Here is a 19583-nt window from a genome sequence, read left to right on the forward strand (position 1 = left end):
TGGCCTATGAGAGGGTATCCCTGTGCTCATCACATCCTTGACCTTCTTCTCATCCCTAAACCTCAGGGGCGGTGTGGCGATGTCTTTGAGTACATTTACTTGGTAATTTGAAAATCTACAGATGTTAATATTTTTGAAGATGATAAAAGTGGTCTGAACATGAAAACATTCCTGTCATCCAAACTGTCTCACCAAAATAGCATGTAAATATTTTTCCAATTCTCTCATATCAAAGGCCTCCAAAACTAAAGACTTACGTTATAAATTTATTATAAAGGACAAAGGCATTTTCCAAGTTTCCTTCTTCCAGATACACAGATGCCATCCTCTCCATTTCTACTCCGGATCTGAAGTAGCGGCGTGGAGTGATGTCTTCATTGATGGTGATATTACAACCAAGCTTGCTTAGGGCACGGACTCGCTCCTCCGGGCTGAGGGAAACATCTGTATGGTCAGGCATAGCAGCTAACTTTTTCTGCAAAGCAAAATTTGAATCTCTGATTACAAGAAATGACTACAACTGAAATTATAGCTGTATTTTCTGTGCTAACTACCTGACACCAATACCTAAGGAAAGCTTAAGAGTTAATGATATGATAAAAGCAAAGTCGTTTTGCTTCAACACGTGATCTACACAACAAAAAGACGCACATCTCCAGGATAAACATATATATATATATATTTTTTTAATTGGGGTAAGAGCTCTTTCAGGTGTCAAGGTAAAATTGTATGGCAGTTTCTGTGTATGCAGTTGTTTTAGGTCATTTTAAGTAAAATATCATTGACCCTTATTTCCTCATGAATGTTTCTATCCAGGGCCACATGAAACAGGCCAAGAGAGGGATTCCTGCCAGGCAGGGCTCGTGGTATTCTACTCTGAAGGCTCTTCAAGAGGTAGCTTGGATTTAAGGTTACTCTAGAATATATCTCGTTTAATAAGAAGTTTCAGAGGCCCACCTACATCTTCACCAAGTGAGTAAAACTCTAGCAATAAGTCCTGGAGAAGTTTTGGAGAAGAATATGGGCACCTCGCTTTTTTTTAATATAAAAAGATGCCTAGGCCTCCACATGATCATAACTACACTAATTCATCCTTGACTGAAAAAAAATGGTAAATTACTAAGAAATAGTGATATTAATACACTCGTATTTTAAATAAAAAACAAATCTGTACGCATTTGGAAATACACAGAACATATACATTCAAGATAATTATTAAATAAAAAGTGCTTCAGAAAGGCAAAAAAGTCAACATATATTTTTTCTGTTTAAAGACCACATAGCAAGTATTTTAGGCTTTGCCAGGTCATATATTCTCTGTGGCAGCCATTGAGCTCTACTGGTGTGAAAGCAGCCACGGATAATGTATAAACAAATGATCCTGGTTGTATTCCAAATTTTTATTCAGAAAAACAAGCAGGTGAATTTGGCCCTCAACCCACGGTTTACTGACCCACGCTTTAGACCAGTGCTTCTCAAAGCGTGGTCCCGAAACCAGCAGCATCGGCATCGTCTGGCTGTCTCAAAAATGCAAATACTTAAGAGGTCCCACCTCAGATAGACTCAGAATCTCTGGAGGTGGGCTTGGAATTTTAACTCTTCCCAGAGATACTTATGCATATTATAGTTTGAGAAGCACTGCTTTAGACAACTCTACCATCCTTTGATGTTCCAAGAATGGAGTTAGCCCAGAGCAAATTTAGCTTCCCAAATTCCCTCCAATCAGTTGGGGTAGGTTGCAAGTCTGACTATAGTGTGGGCAGAGCATTTGATTAAGGTCCACAGAAAATTTAAAAAGAAACCGAGGTAGACATAGTTTTAGTCTGGCCGCGAATTACTGAATCAATCTTCAGGGACAAAATGTGGCAGCTTCTCCAATGCCATCTGATCTACTTTAGTGGTAATTTATAGCAGATAGAACCCTAGAGACCTGGAATGATTCTTGCTTCTAAAAGTTTAATATAAAACCAGAGAGCCATAAATGTGCTTCTCAAGGCCCCATGAAGTGAAAAGCAGGTCACACCTCTCATAACTTCCATTATTCTTTTGACCTGGCCTGCAGCATTGTGAGAAGCCTTTCCTCCTGTTTCTTTCTCTCCAAGAAGCTCTCACGGCCTTGGCTTCCTCATCCTTAATGTCCCTAGATATCCCTTCTGTGATTGCGTGGAAAAGCCGGTTTAATTTAGAGCAGAAGGGCTAAGAAGACTGATGATTTTCCCATGTTCACCGGGTCCAAGTTATGAAGAATAAAGAATGCACTTGATTTTGTTCCTCGCCTTGCATCTTAATTCTAGTTTTACTTGGTCTAGATCAGCGAGGTGTGTCTGGCAGCAATATTAACACTCAGACCCTTCCTAAGGGACTTCATTTTAAATTAACACACACGCTTCCTTCTATCCAACTCTGTTGTGCTGCTCTTCTAATTCTCTGAAAGACTTGTTAATTTCAGAGAAGCTGTGGGAGGTGACCCCACTTCGAATGCAGGAATCTCAGCTTGTGAACCCTGAGCCTCAGGCCTGGGTATGCACCATCTTTTCCAACTGAGAAGTCTAAGACACCAAAGCAACATAGCCACATTTCTCCAATCACACTCACCTATGGAGCTCATCAGTACTACATGAAATATTGTTATTCGACCACAGATAAATGCTTCACTGACATCACAAAATGACTAGGGGAAAAAATATCTATTGAAATTGGGCTTTTTCTAAAGAGTGTTTCCGTCTCCTGTATGAACAAAAGTAATTCTTCCACTTTTTATTACTATACAGTACTCATTGAATTTTAACTATTTGTGTGTAAGTGTTTTTGATTCCTTATAAACTTCTTGAGGGAAAGAAATAATTTTCCATTCATTCCTGTTCTCTAAGATGTAGCATATCTCCTACAACACATATGATAACCAATAAATGTACCAAATAAAGGAGAAAAAGAGAAAACGGCCAGACTAAAACTATGTCTACCTTATGTCTGTAATTAGATTATCCTTTTACCTGAAGATAAAAATAAGATTTATTTCTCCTTTACTGAATGGCCCCATCTTCCCCAAATTAAAAATTGATGTCAGAGATAAACATGAAAATAGCCTAAAGTCTTCAACAATCTATAATATTCCATTTGCATGTGAAGTTCTTGGATGAAAATACAAAATTTAGAGATGAAAAAGCCTTTCTGTCCATTTTTACATTGACATGTCCACTTTTTAAATTATTCCTACATAATTTTCTAGAAAACCACAGAAGACACTCCATAAGGATGATTCTTTCCTCTGCAGAGGTGGACATGGAACAGGCTTTATTATCCCACAACATGGAGTCAGAAAGTGAAAGAGTTCCCACAATTCTCCACCCTTCAAACATACTGTCAAAGCAAACTGAGCTTCTTTGAGGACTTTCTTAGCAGAGTGAAAACATTAGGTCATAATCCACTTCAGAGCAAGAACCAGACCTTCTATTCGTTTATGTTCTGGTGCTCGGCTTTGTGTGCAGAGGGTATTCAGTATACTGCTGCTCTCCCGGCAAGCCAGGGTTGTGGCGAGTGGGCTGGGGAAGGTCGTCAGCATGAAGGTAGTGCTACTAACAGCTTCCATTTATAAAGCCCCCATGATAGGTTGGGAACATTAGAAATATTATTTCCAATTGTCATAAGGCATAAAGCACAAAAAAAACAGGGCTATGGAGATTATATAATAATTATAATTCACACTCGGAGACTGATCTGGGACACGGAATAAGCCCATGTGATCCCACAGCTCCTGTTATTTCCTCTCCAGGACATTACTTCTAAGATGTAGCTAGAAAACATGTACACATGTCATATGGCTAAGATGAAGAGATTTTGCAGATGTATTAAGGCCCCTAATCGTTTGATGTTAAGTTAATAAAAGGGAGATTATCCTGGATGGGCCTGACATAATCAGGTGAGACCTTTCAAAGAGGGAGACACTCTCCATGGCCCATGCTGGGCTGAAAGGGGAAAAATGAGAAGAATAAGAGTTTCAGGTATGCAGACATTTACACAACATCCCAAAGCAATGTTTAGGTGTTAAATATAAAATGTTTTCTTTGGTCATTACCACACAAGGTAAGCCTCCAATTTTTATCTGTAAAGAAGCAGAGGCACATGAGATACATACGGTACCTGCGACAAAGTCAACTCTGAAATTCTTCTCTCTGGTGCTCTCCTAAAGGACTACGCTCCTGGAATCTAACCAGATAAATTAACATTTCACACTTTGGGGGAGAAATTATTTTTAATTCCAGCAAAGATGGCTTTATTAGTCACTTCCTCAAAGGAGAGGGCCACACAGATGGATGAAAAACGACAAGTGCAAAACTTCTTGAAGTAACTGTGATTCATTTCACATTTGGTATGTTTCTGTTCTTCTTTTTTGGGTTTTCTGACCATATGTAAAATATCAGTCAGCACTACCTACCAGAGAATTCACAGTAAATGGCTGATCCATGTTGTCCTGTCCGCCAAATGAAGGTGTTCACTGTTTCTTCTCAATCGCTTCATCTGTTTCAAAGACAAAAAGCAGAGCTAGGGTCATTTTTTAAGAACTCCATTCTCAAATCTAAAATCCCTAGAGTTATTTCTGCCTCAGAAGAATATGAACAAATTAAAACAACTTCAATAATCTCAGTTTTTAGAGAGACCGTTGGAAGTCACTTCCTGAAAATACAAAACTGCAGATGGTTATGGGTTCTTGAAGCTGACCCTTAAACGTGCAGATTTGAAGAGAATTCATTATTGCCTACCACCCAGAACAAGTCTGTTAGATGTTACCTTACCTAGAACTCTATGCAAGATTATAGAGAGGGTTTACGTTCTTCATTGGAAGAAAGATCATAGTGGTTAAGGGCATGGACTCTGAGGCTATGGACTCTTAGACCTAGAGTCAGTCTGGGCTTAAACTAAACCCTACTCGCTATGGAAGGTAGAATTCTAAGATGGCTCTATGATTCCTGTCCCTTGGTATCCACGAGTTTGTGTACTTCCCTCTCTTTGAGTGTAGATGAAACCTGTAACTGGCTTCTAATCAATAGAACATAGCAAAGCTGATAGAATATTACTCTCATGTATATATTACATCATATGGCGAAGATGAACAGATATCACAGATACATTAAAGCCCTGAATTTTATGATGTTAAGTTAATAAAAGGGAGATTGTGCTGGATGAGCCTGACATAATCAGGTGAGACCTTTCAAAGAGGGAGATACTCTCCTGCTAGCTCTAAAGACTCAATCACCATGAGTTCTACAGCTGTAGGGAAATAAATTCTGCCACGTGAGTCTAGAAGAAGACTCTAAGCCTCATATGAGACCCTTAATCTGGTCGACACCTCTATTGTTATCTTGTAATATACCCTAAGCAGAGGACCTAGTTATGCTGTGCCCAGACTTCCTGACCCACAAAACTCTGAGATAATAAACATATGTCGTCTTAAGCCATGAAGCTGGTGGTGATATGTAAAACAGCAATAGAAAACAAATACATCAGCTGTGTGGAAAATGCAGGAAATAATAGTACCCTTGTCATACAGTTGTGATAAGGATTAAATGAGTTAGCATATAAAGTGCTTAGAATAGTTTTTAGCACATAGTCAATATTATATCAATGTTACCTACTATTAGAATCTTTATTTTGCAATTGAGGCTCAGAGATACTAAGTGAATGTATCCAAGTTCAAATAATCATTCAATAAATGCTCATCTCCTTCTTTTTGCTAGTTTAGGTCAAGCTTTGCATCACCATTTCCCACTTCTTCTAAAATTATGTGGGCTTTTATACTCCACTAATCACTTATGTCTTGATGGACACACATCTTCTCTTCAGTTCCTCATTTACAAAATGAGGAGGTTAAGTTACATTCTTCCAAATTATAAACTTCTGTGACTCTAGAAATCTCAGCAGTAGATCATTCAATCTTTCCGTGTTATTTTCTGGCCCGAATCCATGGCTGGAAAACCCTTCAAGGAAAGTCACTTGGTATGTTCCAGTCTTCCTCTGTCTTCCTCTCCAGTGATCCCTGGAGATCTCAGCTTGTAGGTTACAGAAATGCACAAGAAAAAAAATGACCTGGAGAGAGCTACAGTCACAGTGTAGTTTTAAACTTAAATTAATTCTGGCACCATTGAATGTAGGTAATTCCATTTAGGGAATTCATTACAAGAGTTAAAAGAGATAGAATAAAGAGGCTTATGGGGAATTTGGAGCTGGGTGGGAAGAGAAAGGAACAAGGATATACCAGTCATTGATTAGGGTCTTGCAAAAATGTTTGGAGATACTCAGTTCTTTAAACACAGAACAAATCATTTAAAAAGTTGGAAACATTAGAACAGCAGTTCTTAAATTTTATCTTACCTAAATATTATATAAGCCTAGGACTTGTTTAAAATGCAGATTCCTGAAACTCTCCTCTACAAGGATTCAGAAACCATGAGTTTTAAACCCACCAACAGGCACCTAGTGTTAGGAAGTGGCTCAGGTGATTTTGATACGTGAGGTCTCCAAACACTGCTTTGAGAAACACTGCATTTGTGACTGTATCAAGAAGGATTCTTAGTTGCAAGCAAAGGCACTGACTCCTGAATTCATAGGATAAAGATCACGAATTTTCAGGGCAGCCAGAGAAATGGGACTCGGAGACTATATATCAAGGAACATCACCCCAAACCACACAGCAACACTGGTCTGAAGGGGAGGGGAGCCTCCAGCTTCCACCACCAACACCTGCTGCTGCACTGAAAACCGTGTAGAGCTGCCTCACATTTCTTCATGTCACTAGTTTCTATTTCGGAGTTATGAGATGGAGGTGTCTGATTGGCAGAGCCTAGGTCTCGTGCCTGCAGCCTGGCAGCAATAGTGGCTGAAAATGCAAATAGTGAGCACTTTAGACTTCCATAGAAGGTGGGGGGATGTGTCAAGTGAGAACAGGTGGATTCAGGGCTGGGTGGCCAAAATAAGAGTAAGTGTGCACAAAAATCAAACAATCTTCTCTGTAATATGCTTCTAAATGTATGAAATATTTAATTAAATATATCTTAAACATCGGAATTTATTAAATTGCTATAGATTGCCAATCACTATTAACTCCCACATATAAATTTACAATTCAGAAATAAAAACCAAATTCCCTCAAAACTAAGATGAAAGAAGTGTATAGATTGTTTGGTCAACTTATATTTTTTGACCATTAACTACTCTATGCCAATGGTCCTGTCTTATATTTCTTTATTTTTTAATTCCTAGCACTTATCAGTTACAATATAAACAATTACCAAAGTTAACATAAACAGATTATGGTCTCTGTATCAGTGGCTGTCAACATGTGGTACAGGGTCCCAAAGATCCTTTTAAGGGGTGTGTGAAGTCAATATTATTTTCATAATATTACTACAACATTATTTACTTTTTACCATCATCTCTCATAATTGTATAAGGGAGATTTCCAGAGAGTCCAAGTTCATGAAATCTTACTTGGATATTCTTATGAATGTCTGTTTTTATTTTTTAAATGGTGAATATAAATAGATATAACCCACAGAAACAAAGCTTTTTAGTATCCTTAGTAATTTTTAAGAATGCAAAGGAGTCCCAAGACCAAAATATTTGAAAACTGCCGCTCCAGATCAACTATACAAACACACAAAGCAAAACAAAAACTCATGCTACTTTGATCTAACCAGCAATACAATGGTCCAGAAGAATCTATAAGAGGAAGAAATAAATGTCAAGTATCATCTTCCATTTGAGCTACTAGGGTCTGCTAAAATAATTAGAAAACTAAGGGTACAGTAAGAAGTACCCTACCTCATACAACCTGAGACCCACGAGAGCAAATGCAGCAGATTTCTTGTTATATACTCTGCAATATCCATTCTCTTTTTCTAATATAAAAATATAATTTTTAGCTGATACAAAGCCACCCAGGTAAAACCTACATTTTCCAGCCTTTCCTGGAGTTAGGTGTAGCCCTGTTACTAAGCTCTAGCCAATGGGATGTCAATGGAAGTACTGTGATCAAAGTCTGGATCCTGCCCTTTAAAAGAAGAGACAGGCCCTTCTCCATCCACCTCTGCCCTTCCTGCCAGCTGGAACCCTGCACACAGGTGAGCCATCTTTGGTCAAAAGGAAGATCCATGGCAAAGTAAGAAGAGAGGAGGAGTGGTCTAATTTGCTTACACTTAAACCATTGACAGAGACAAATTTCTATCTTGTCTAATACTTTGGCTTTGTTTAAGCTGCTGGAGCAGTATGCTGACAAATACAATAAGTTTAACCTAGAAAGAATGATTCATGGTGGCCCAGGGGAGAGACTATTGCCAGTACTGATAATGAAATACACATCCTCCATCACCCCACCTGCCTCACTCTGCCTGTCCTGCCTCCACATCTTTGGCCCAGGTACAGAGAAAAGCAAAAATATCCTCCTTTCCTCTCACCTAATCCTGCCCAGCCTGTGACATACCACTTATCCATCTAGAAGTTTCAGACTTCTTCAGACTCAGTACCACATAATCGCATAAACACAGAAGATATTATAAGATATAGCCCCACAGGCAACATTTGGTTGTCATAAAAGTTTAATTTCACTTACGGTAAAATTTTTTTTAAAGTTAGTTATCAACATTTAGAAATTGGGAGAGTCAAACAAAAATTCAGATTTCAGCTTCTCTTAAAAAAAAAAAATCAAAAGACCTAGCACCTCCAGGCCCAGTACCTGAAGCATTTATTTGTTATTATTTATCTTTTATCCTGAGTTTAAAACAGTGTCTGCTACTTAATAAGGGCTCAATATATATTTATTGAATGTATGAATGAATGAATGAATGAATGAATGAAGCGATTCCCTTAAAGTCTACAGAATTCTCTGCATCACATTTGCAGGCATGTAAGAGAAACTTAGCAAATATTTAACTCTAGATCTGTGCTAAAATATGACCCCCAAATGTACCGGCCTTCAAGAACTTACAGGTAGCTCATTTAATTCTCTTAAGACAGGTCTATTAATTAATTCTATCATCAACTGAACACCTGAGATGTGCCAGGCATTGTTCTAGGCATTGTTCTAGGCATGTTCTAGGCATAAAATTGGTAACGATTCCTGCCGTTTTGGAGTTTACCTTCTAGTCAGGAGAGACAGATTAACGATAAAGTTTTTAAATAAATAAATTGCATAATAATTAGAAGCAAGGGCTTGAAGGCGGTGAGGAACGGGAAAGAACGCAGCAGCCCTGAGGTGGAAGTGCATGGTGTGTTTGAGAAAAAGCAACGAGGGCAGTGTGGCTAGAGCGGGAGAGTGAAGAGGAATGATGGGAAAAGATCTCAGTGGCCAGAGGGTATGAGGCAAGGAAGGTAAGGAGACCTTACGAATCGCCATATGGACATTCGCTTGCACTGGGAGTGAAATGGGGAGCTATTTAGGGTATTGAGCAAAGGTGTGACGTAAATGGCATAACTTAAAAAGAGACCTTTGGTTATGCTACTGAGAACAGGCTATGTGGGGCAAGGGAGGAGGCGAGATATCGGTGAGCAGAGGTAATGGTTTCTTGGGTGGTACAGGGGCGGTGGTGACAGCCGTGGATTAGGAAAGTTGAATGTTTAGTCTGCTGAGGAAAATAAGCCATTTTTATGTAGGTTCTCCATTTCCAACAGGAGGAAATAAAAATGACCTAAGTGCCATGATTATAAACAAGTGGTACTTCAGGGAAGGAAGTCGTCCATGGAACTTTAACAGCACGAGAGAGCCGGCATGATGCTGGCAGGGCCATCTTCTCTAGTCCCTCACACTTCAGCAGCTATGGTGGGAAGATAAGTTGAAAATGACTTCAAGTGCTAAAGATAAGATAAACATTGCAATTTGGAGGATCAGAAATATACCAAAACGAGATAGTCAGAGAATGCCCAAGACAGATGGACAATACCTAATATCAGGCACAAATAAAATATAAATTCCCTTTTCACAGTGGAGGCTTGATGTGCTCTGGAGCACACAGTGCAAAGGCGGCCCCTGGAGTAAACTTGGATGTAAGTGAGTTGTGGGTCTATTATCTATTTGCCGGTCATCCTTACTAGACCCTCCCAGGCTCACTTTCCTCAAAGGCCCCATTTCATCACTACAGAGTCTTACAGCTGATTGAAAACATTCATCGGAAATGCCTGATTTAATCTCGACCTGCTCCCTACTCTCCACTCCCAGTAGAGCCCACATTCCTGTGATGTGATAACATCTGAACCCAGCCTGGTGACACATTTAACCTATCATATACCTCTTGAGAGGTTTTTGCTTTAGAGCTCCTGTCTTCTTGCCTTTATCTCTAGCCTCTTTTCCTCACTGTAGCCTCCAAAGACACTACTATTTTCTTCTGTAATTACCTTTTAAAGAGGAGTAGGGGAGTGGAGTGTCTACTTCCAGTTAATCCTCACTGGAAGGGCTTGGAGAACTAGGCACAGAAAAAGTATTCAAAACCATGTACTGACAATGAGCACACAGAGGACAACCCCTGTCCCATGGGTTCAGCTAATAGCTCCTGGAACCAACGGAGCAGTTTCCAACTGTGCCCAGAGTGCATGTGGCAAAAATGGAATGTCCTCCATGTGTGGCCTGGGAGGGGTAGGAACTCTCCCCAAACTGACATTTTACAGCTTTGAGTTTATCAAAGTTGACTCTTCCTATGCCCGCCCAGTTTTACAGCCCAACGACAGAATCCTTTGAGTTTTTGGGTCCCAATTTGATGTCTCAACTTCTCCTACACAAATGTGGAAGCAGCTCTACAATTCTGTCTTTTAAATCCGGCAGCAAATAATGCCAAGAGTGAATAGAGAGAATAATATCTGACCTAGCACAGTGTTTACTTTGTGATCTTTTTAGTCTTAATTCCCTTAACTTTCCTCCTCTTTCTTTCTTTAAATACATTTTTGGTGGCTAAGCTCAGATTTCTGACCCACTTTCATACACAAAGCCATATTCCCTGAATACAGAGAGGATACTTCTGGGCAGTGAACAGTCAGTCTCCTTATGGTTAAGCCCAGGGAAAAAGCCAGTGAGCCATCATCCAAATGCGTCATCTTTCTCTCTGGCGCTCCTTTCAACCCGAATGCTGTCATGAACTGGATAAGCAAATGAGAGAGGCCTAACACCTCACGCCACCTCCTGGAGTCTCATTTCTAATTAGTCAACCAACAGCCTTTCTTTCCCCCACTGAGTCAGTGTTCATATTTTCCGGCAAGAACATGGTACAGTATACTTAGCTGGAGATAAATAAAGGAAGTTATAACCTTAGACTGTGGCCTGCAGTGACCTAATCTGATTTAGATAGAGAAGTAAAGGGTCATTACCCCTCCTTAAATGACAAAGGCAGAAAGAAGGATCTGAGTCACACCCTTGGAGACTGGGACCTGCTTTAAGGAAAAGAAAAATGACCTAGGCCTATCCTTGCTGTTCATTTTGAAAGATAAAAATTTAGACATAAGTACAACTGAAACTAATTTAAAATAACATTGAATGTTAACTGTAATTGAAAAATAAAAGTAAAAAAATGGAGAAGACAGTAAAAATACTAAATCAGAAAAATTGAGCAACAAAATAAAATCTGAAGATAAAAGAAAGAAAATAAACAAAAATAAAAATTCGGATGTTAAAACCAATGGTTACTTTACACTCCTCTGTAAAACTGCAAATCAGAAATATGCTGTAACCCAGAACATATGTACTAAAATATTAATAAGAGAAATATGAAAAGTAATCGGAATATTAGAAATAGCTTTTATTGCCTTTTTTTCTATACTTGTAAGTACCATACATGAATATCCACTAGGTGTCAGGTGCCTGTCTCATCCCTAGAGGAATATTCCAGATTAAATATACCATAACAATGTGGTTTAGAAGAGATCAATCAGCAAGGATGCAGTTGCTACAGGAAAGATTATTGAATAACTCAGCACTCTCAATGTATGTTTTAAATTACTCTGAGGTAAGTCTAGGCTACCTTGAAGTTGCACTTTAAGAAATAAAACAGTTATTTCTCTTAGTGCAATACAATTTTCATCCTGACACGAGAATGAAGGTCGGGCACCCTCAGCACCAACAGCTCAGCTTTTGAGGACATATACACCTGTAGGAGAGTCCAGGTTCCACCATATGCACTGGGAATGCTATGGCATCTTAACTTTTTTGTGTCCTTTATCTTCATCTATTAAATAGGAGGAAATAACACCTTTCTGGATCAACTAAAGCTTATATATGTGTATATGTATATATACACATACATACACATACACACATATATACACACATATATAATATATATACACATGTTATATATATAACATAATATATATTATACGATTTATATATTACATATATTATATGATATATAATACATTATATATTAATATATAAGTATAATTTATATATTACATTTATATATTATATATACACATTATATATATTTGTAATATATAAATTATACTTATATAGAAATTATAAATTATATAGTTTATAATAATGTGCATTATGAATAATATATATTAATATGTAAAGGTAATATATATAATTATATAATATAAATTATAAAACATATAAATATATAATGATAATATATAAAAGTTCTATTACAGTACCTGGCATGCAATAAGAAACTCAAAGACAATCAGTCCCTTCTCACATCAAATGCTTAGAGAAGTAAGGTTAATTTACCTCTATCCTAAAATAAAACGTTGAATTTTATTATAGATAGTGAAGATGATGTTTATTTGCTTTACTGCAATTAGTTTTTGACAGACACTATCAGTTGTCTATCGAACAACAGCCCACTCCCCCCACCACCACTTCTGCTTTGCCAGCGAGGCCAAATCTCACTAGACAGACTCAATTTTTTGGGCTCCCTTGCACTTAGGACCTGACTAGCTGGCAAGGGACCCAATTTGGGACTACGAGACCAGAAAGGGGAAATCTGGGGAGGATTCTGTGAGAGATTTTCATCTCTAACAGAGATATTCTGGAGAATATGGGCCTTTTCACCAGTTGGACATGTGTCTTCATATAAGACTTGAAATGCAGGGTCCATCTTGCAACCCAGAGGGATCAAACCTAAGAAGCAGCTGAGGTACAGAGGATGGTGAATGAGCCTGGCTCCTCGCCGACAGTGCCAAGCAGCTGCACTTATCCTGCAACCATTCTCCTCTGAACTGTTTGTGTATAAGACAAACGTCATTGTTTAAAGTACCCTTGGGATTCTATTATGTGCTGCCTAATTGATATGAGGTTCCTCTGGCAATATAAGAAAATCACTAGTTATGTAAATTTGATGACAAAAGTGGCGATTCTGAATAGCCAAAATCGAATTTTGTGAGATTTAACAATATTCAAAGAAAATACTTCTAAGATAATATTACATTCTTCTTTGACTAAAATATAAATATTATTTAACCCTTTGTTGGTGATTCACAATCTTATTTTAATGCACCTGTTAATAGCAATGCTTCCCTCCATTTCTAATTTTCTCATTTAGAAAATCTATTAAAAAGCAACTTCTTTACAAAACTTCTCTGACTTCAGTCTCCCCTCACCCCATTTAGTCAATCTTACATCACTGGTAAAATAATTTAAATTTATTCATAGAATTAAAGTGTAGACTGGACAAAGATCTGAAGAGAGCTCCTGAGAGTAAACTATATGCTGATTACAGTGAATGTGCTACATGATTTCTAATTTGTGTGCTCAAAAAGCATTTTTTCATACCTTTTTTTCCTCCACTAAGAGCAAGCTGAGATCTGTGCAGGTGAGGTATTATTGTAGGACTATCTAAACTTTTAAGGCAGCAAAAGAACCAACATAATAATAGTAGGTACTACTAACAGAAAGGTTTCCTTCCCTGGTTAACTGAAATAATGCATTAACGTATGTGGTCTCGGCCTTCATGATAGTCTCATCAAAGAGGAGGCAGTTGAACCTAGAGATTGGACACCCTTGAGATTAGACATGTGAACTCCAGAGTCTAACCACCCGGTCAGCCTCTAACCACAACTGCAGAATCACAGCTTCCCAAACTGCAGAATAGGGTTGATAACAGTATCTAAGGAAAGAGCTGTGGTGAAGGTGAAGTGAGATAATGCCTGTAAAGCCTACAGCACAATGCTTGGTCACTCAACAAACGACAGCTACAGTTATCTCCATTGTACAGGTAAGGAAACTACAGCCTCAAATAAGTAAGTTACTTGAATAAATGGTGGAGCAAGGACTCAAAACAATGTGTATAGGATTCCAAAGTTCATTCTCTTCGTCACACAGCAGCACTGGCAACTAACATTTAGAAGTAAAGGTGGAATCAGGAGAAGGTCAAATTCTTGGGCCATGGACAAGAATGATACGATTTACTGTAGAAATGAAATTCTAGTTCAGCATTACATATATCTGATTCATCATCTTTTCCCTGCCGAAAAAATAAAAGGGCATTCATTTTCTTCACTTGTTTCCAAGGCAGAATGATTCAATGTCTGTGGATGGACTACCTGGAATATGCAGTCAAAAAATTCAAATGCATAATTATTTTACCAAGACACAGTTCAATTCATAATATTTGCTGGTTTCAATATAAATTCTAAGTTATGGTATTCAAAAGGCATTTATTTCCTATGCTCATAAATGTGCTAATTTAGAATCCTGCTCTATTTTTTAATGAGGTCATTTAATTAATATGCATCATAAAATGTTTGGAAAATAAATTTGAGGTGTAAGAGAGAAATTCATATTTGTACATAATTATTTTGTCATCAAAAATCCTTAGGAGCATGTTAATTTTATTATCCTGCTGTTGAAATACTAACATTTCCTGGAAATTATGCATTCTAAAGATAAGTCACTCATAAGCCACTAAACTCTAATGTATATACTTCCCTTTTTATTGCAATTTGCTTTTAAGAAAATACAATCCAGAAGTTATCAAATTTAATAAAGCACAGTGAGTCAGAAATAAATTTTAAAAATAACATCATTGTCTTGTCTGCCAGCAGCCTGAAGCTCAGAGATGAATGAGGTCAGTCCTTGGACATGATTAATCGATTTTAATTTTCATGAATTTTCTAAGGATAGTACTTCAATAAGATGAATTTAGTCCAGCACCACTACTGAACAGCAAATGCTATCCTAGAATACTTTCCGTTTACTACTATTCCAATGTTCCCCAACCACAGGAATCCTAACTGTTCAACATGTTCCAGTGACAGCTGTGTCCACATTTTCAGTTTTGCCCTAGACGATCTCTTCAGTGCAATAGACAAAAGCAAAAGAGTCTGTGTCCCTATGTAACTATCCCCAGGAGTTTATTTTAAAATGCTTAGAGAACCCCTCATACTGCCCAAGTTGTTTGTGAGTGGCCATCTGCTCCTCCTCCTTGCTCACCACTCATCCCTCTTTCTGCATCCCCTCCCTGAGGCTGTCATCCTTCTCCTTGGATGTGAAGTTTCCTCTGAGTGTGGTTCCTAGGCCACTTGCTTCATAATTACTTGGTGGAGGAGGGGCGTGGTTATTACAAGAAACGGATTTCTAGGCTCCATAGAGTCAGAATTTCTGGTTTGGGTGCCCCATGGATTTCTAGTTTTATCAAACAGCCCAGGAGATCTTTATGCACATTAAAACTTGCCTTGCACCTAAACCACTAATTTTTTATCTTTTCTATAAACTTACCTTTATTACCTAAAACACTTTTTTTTCATGGCTTCAACTAAAGCTTAATCTAAGCTTTAGCACTGTGTCTTCAAATGACCTCCACCGTTTCCACTAGGACATCTAACTGTGATTTCTCACCCAATATGTTCCAAGGCTAAATACATCTTTCACATGGATACTGCTAGTGCCAAGTAAATTAATTCATTTATGTATTTATCCAAAATTATTTATTAAGATCCTACTTTGTGTTAGAAGCTAGTGATACAATAGCGAACAAAGATCATATGATCTTATGAAACTTACATTCTGCTAGGGCAGGGCACGGGACATAGATGTGTAAAGATATTAAGTGATTATCTGCACGATTATATGATTGAAACTGTGGTAAATACTACAAAGATGAAACACAGGAAACAGACAGAATTGTGTATTTTTTTGGCAAAAATACCCCAGAAGAGATGGTGTGCATTGGGAGACACTGGTTGGCCCCATTATCAATGATGTTAACTTTGGTCACTTGTTTAAATTATGTCTGCCAGATTTCTCACCTATAAAGCTACTATTTTGTCCTTTGTAACTACAAAGTATCTTCTAGGGAGTTACCTTGAGCATATGCAAATATCCTTTTACCAACGAATTTTAGCATATAAAGATGATTCTTGCCTGAAATAATTATTACTGTGGTGTTTAAAAACGGTGAATTTTCTATTCCCATTTTTCTTTCACATTTATTAGTTTAGTTGAAGTTTTTGTTTGAAGGTTTCTTAATTTTTGTACAAAATTGAAAATGTTTAGGTTGTCCAATAGATCTATCTTTTCTTTTTTAGTATCTGGATTTTTCATCATTCTTTAAAAGGTCTTCAAACTCACTGATAAAAAAATTTTTAAATATGTTCACCAATCTTTTCTTCCAGTAATGTTATGGTTAGACATTTTTGGATAAATATCTTTGATCTGTGTGAAATTTATGTGTATATAAGGAGTAGAACAAAGATACAGTTTCTTTTTACCACCAGGCAAAATGGCCCCAAGTCTCCTGAATTATGCTAATTATGCCTCACTTATTTATCAGCTCTACACAATAAGCTAATGTGCCCAAACAAGAACTTAATATATAGTTATTAAATTGAAATAGTCTCTATCAAGTATTCTTCAATAGCACTGAAAAAAATAGTCTGGCAGCAACGGATAAATGTAGAGAGAGACGAGGAATTGGCAGCCCAGAAAAGAGGCAAGTATGCAGTTGTGGATGAGGTAGCCCAGGTCTGGACTGAAAATGGTAAAAGGAATGGAAAGAGATAAATAGTTAGAGGGGGAGAGTTTAAAGAAAAAACAACATAGAACACGGAAGTTAAGTGGACATATTGAGATACAGGAGCATAAATAGGCAAATATATTGTAAATGCTGTCATCTAAGGGAACTAGAGGTAATGAAATTTCTGACTTTGACAGAGAAAATTTTGCCTGACATCTAATCAATGACACAAAATCTGGCAAAATCTGGAAATACTCATCTTGACTCTGCTCCCCCAAACTCCACATGCAATCTACCACTTACATTTGCAAATTCACACTCCGAAATCTCTCTGAAGTCTGCATTTGCTCACCATCTTTCCTCACAGCATCCTACTTACTCTACGCTACTCATTTCCCTTTCTGCATTGCTAGAAAAGTCTTCTAATTGGTCTATTTTTTCCTATCATGCTCCCCTTTGATTATTTCTACATATAACAGGTATGTCATTTAGACATTTTCTTTCTTTCATTTAAAAACCTGTAATAGCTTTTAATCACTGTTAATATCATATATCCTTAATAGATCTCTGCAAACTTCCCGTGTTCATTTCAGCATCTCTTCCTCAGGCAAGATATGTTTGACTGCCTCCAGCTTAGGTTACACTCTTAATTATATGCTCATAAGGAAACATCGGACACACCCAAATTTAGAGATTTTCTACTAAACAATTGGCCAGTGCTATTAAAACATGTCAAAATGATGAAAGACAGAGAAAGGCCAAAGAACCATTTCAGACTGAAGGATACTAAAGAGACATGACAACTAAATGCAATGCGTGATCCTGGAGCAACAGAAGGACACTGATGAAATGTGAATAAGATCGGTAAATTAAACAACAGTACTGTAACACTGCTACTTTCCTGATTTTGATAACTACTGCGATTATGCAAAGTTTTAATATTTGGATAAAATAGGTAAGGGATATACAGAAACTCTGGGTACTATTTTTGCAATTTTTTTGGAAGTCTGAAATTGTTTTTTAAAAAGTATTTTTTTATTTTTAAAATTTATTTTAATTAGTTTCAAGTATACGGTACATTGGTTAGACATTTATATCGTTTATAAAACGATCCCCCTAGTTGCTCCTTCTCTCCTCTGGTTTTCCACCTCGCCAATATATCACTGCTGACTGCATTTCCTATGCCATCGCTGTGACCAACTACTAATTTGTACTTCTTTAACCCCTCATCCCATTCTCCCAGCCCCCCAACCCTCCTCCCCTCTGTCCATCACCAAATTGTCCACTATATTTGAGTCTGTTTTTGATTAGTTTGTTCTTTTTGTTCCTTAGATTCCATATATAAGTGAAATTATATGGTATTTATCTTTCTCTGTCTGACTTATTTCACTCAGTATAATAACTTCTAGGTCCATCCATGTCATTGCAAATAGTAGGATTTCATTGTGTAATATTGAGTAATTGAGTAATATTGAGTAACACTGAGTAATATTCCATTGTGTATATGAACAATAATTTCTTTATCCAATCGTCTGTTGATGGGCATTTAGATTGCTTCCATATCTTGGCTATTGCAAACTGTGCTGCCATGAATATTGGAGTGCATAGATCTTTACGAATTATTGTTTTGGTTTTCTTTGGATAAATACCCAGAAGTGCAATTGCTGGGTCAAAAGGTATATCCGTTTTTAATTTTTTGAAAAACCTCCAGGCTGTTTTCCATAGCGGCTGTACCAATTTGCAATCCCACCACCAACGTATGAGGGTTCCCTTTTCTCCGCATCCTCGCCAACATTTGTCGTTCTTTGATTTATTGATAGACATTCTGACAGGTGTGAGGTGATATCTCATTGTGGTTTTAATTTGTATTTCTCTGATTAGTGACCTTGACCATTTTTTCATGTCTATTAGCCATCTGTATTTCCTAAGGTCTTCTGCCCTTTTATTAATTGGATTGTTTGTTTTTTTGTTGTTGAGTTGTATGAGTTTTTTATATATTTTGGATATTAACCTCTTATCAGATGTATCATTAGCTACTATCTTCTCCCAACCAGTAGGTTGTCTTTTTGTTTTGTTGATGGTTTCCTTTGCCGTACAAAACTTTTTAGTTTGATGTAGTCCCATTTGTTTATTTTTTCTTTTGTTTCCCTTGCCTGGGGATATATATCCAAAAAAATTACTGTTAGTAATGTCAGAGAGATTATTGCCTGTTTTCTTCCAGAAGTTTTATGGTTTTGGGTCTTACATTTAAATCTTTAATCCATTTTGAGTCTATTCTTGTATACGGTATAAGAAGATGGTCCAGCTTCTTTTTTTGGCATGTATCTGTCCAATTTTCCCAACACCATTTATTGAAGAGACTGTCTTTACCCCAGTGTATATTCTTACCTCCTTTATCATAAGTGAGCGTATAGGCGTGGATTTATTTCTGGGCTCTCTATTCTGTTCCATTGATCAGTAAATAAAAAGTATTGTTTAATGTTTAGTTAGTACCTTAAAATACAATCAACAAGTAAAAGGGCAACGAAAGGAAAAAAGAATTGCAACACTTGTGACAGCTATAATATTTATTATCTCTAAACTATAGGGAGCATTAGCGGAAAAGAAATAAAGAAAAAGAGATAAATAAAAACAGGCAAGTAGAATGAACAA

At 37.3% G+C, this 19583-nt stretch overlaps 1 protein-coding gene across 4 annotated transcripts in view; it reads right to left on the reverse strand.

Annotated features, from left to right (window-relative positions):
- Positions 1-19583, reverse strand: part of STAMBPL1 (STAM binding protein like 1) — a 43679-nt gene that overhangs the window by 15418 nt on the left and 8678 nt on the right. For all 4 annotated transcript variants that reach the window (XM_039871778.1, XM_039871776.1, XM_039871777.1 and 1 more), the window contains exons 2-3: positions 4436-4518; positions 258-475 (exon numbers count right to left, since the gene is read on the reverse strand). In XM_039871778.1, coding sequence (XP_039727712.1) covers positions 258-475; positions 4436-4465 — 248 coding nt within the window. In that variant the 5' untranslated portion in view covers positions 4466-4518. The remainder of the gene's footprint in view (positions 1-257; positions 476-4435; positions 4519-19583) is intronic.

Source organism: Pteropus medius, unplaced genomic scaffold (assembly GCF_902729225.1).
Source record: "Pteropus medius unplaced genomic scaffold, Ma_sr-lr_union100, whole genome shotgun sequence".
Lineage (NCBI taxonomy): Eukaryota > Metazoa > Chordata > Mammalia > Chiroptera > Pteropodidae > Pteropus > Pteropus medius.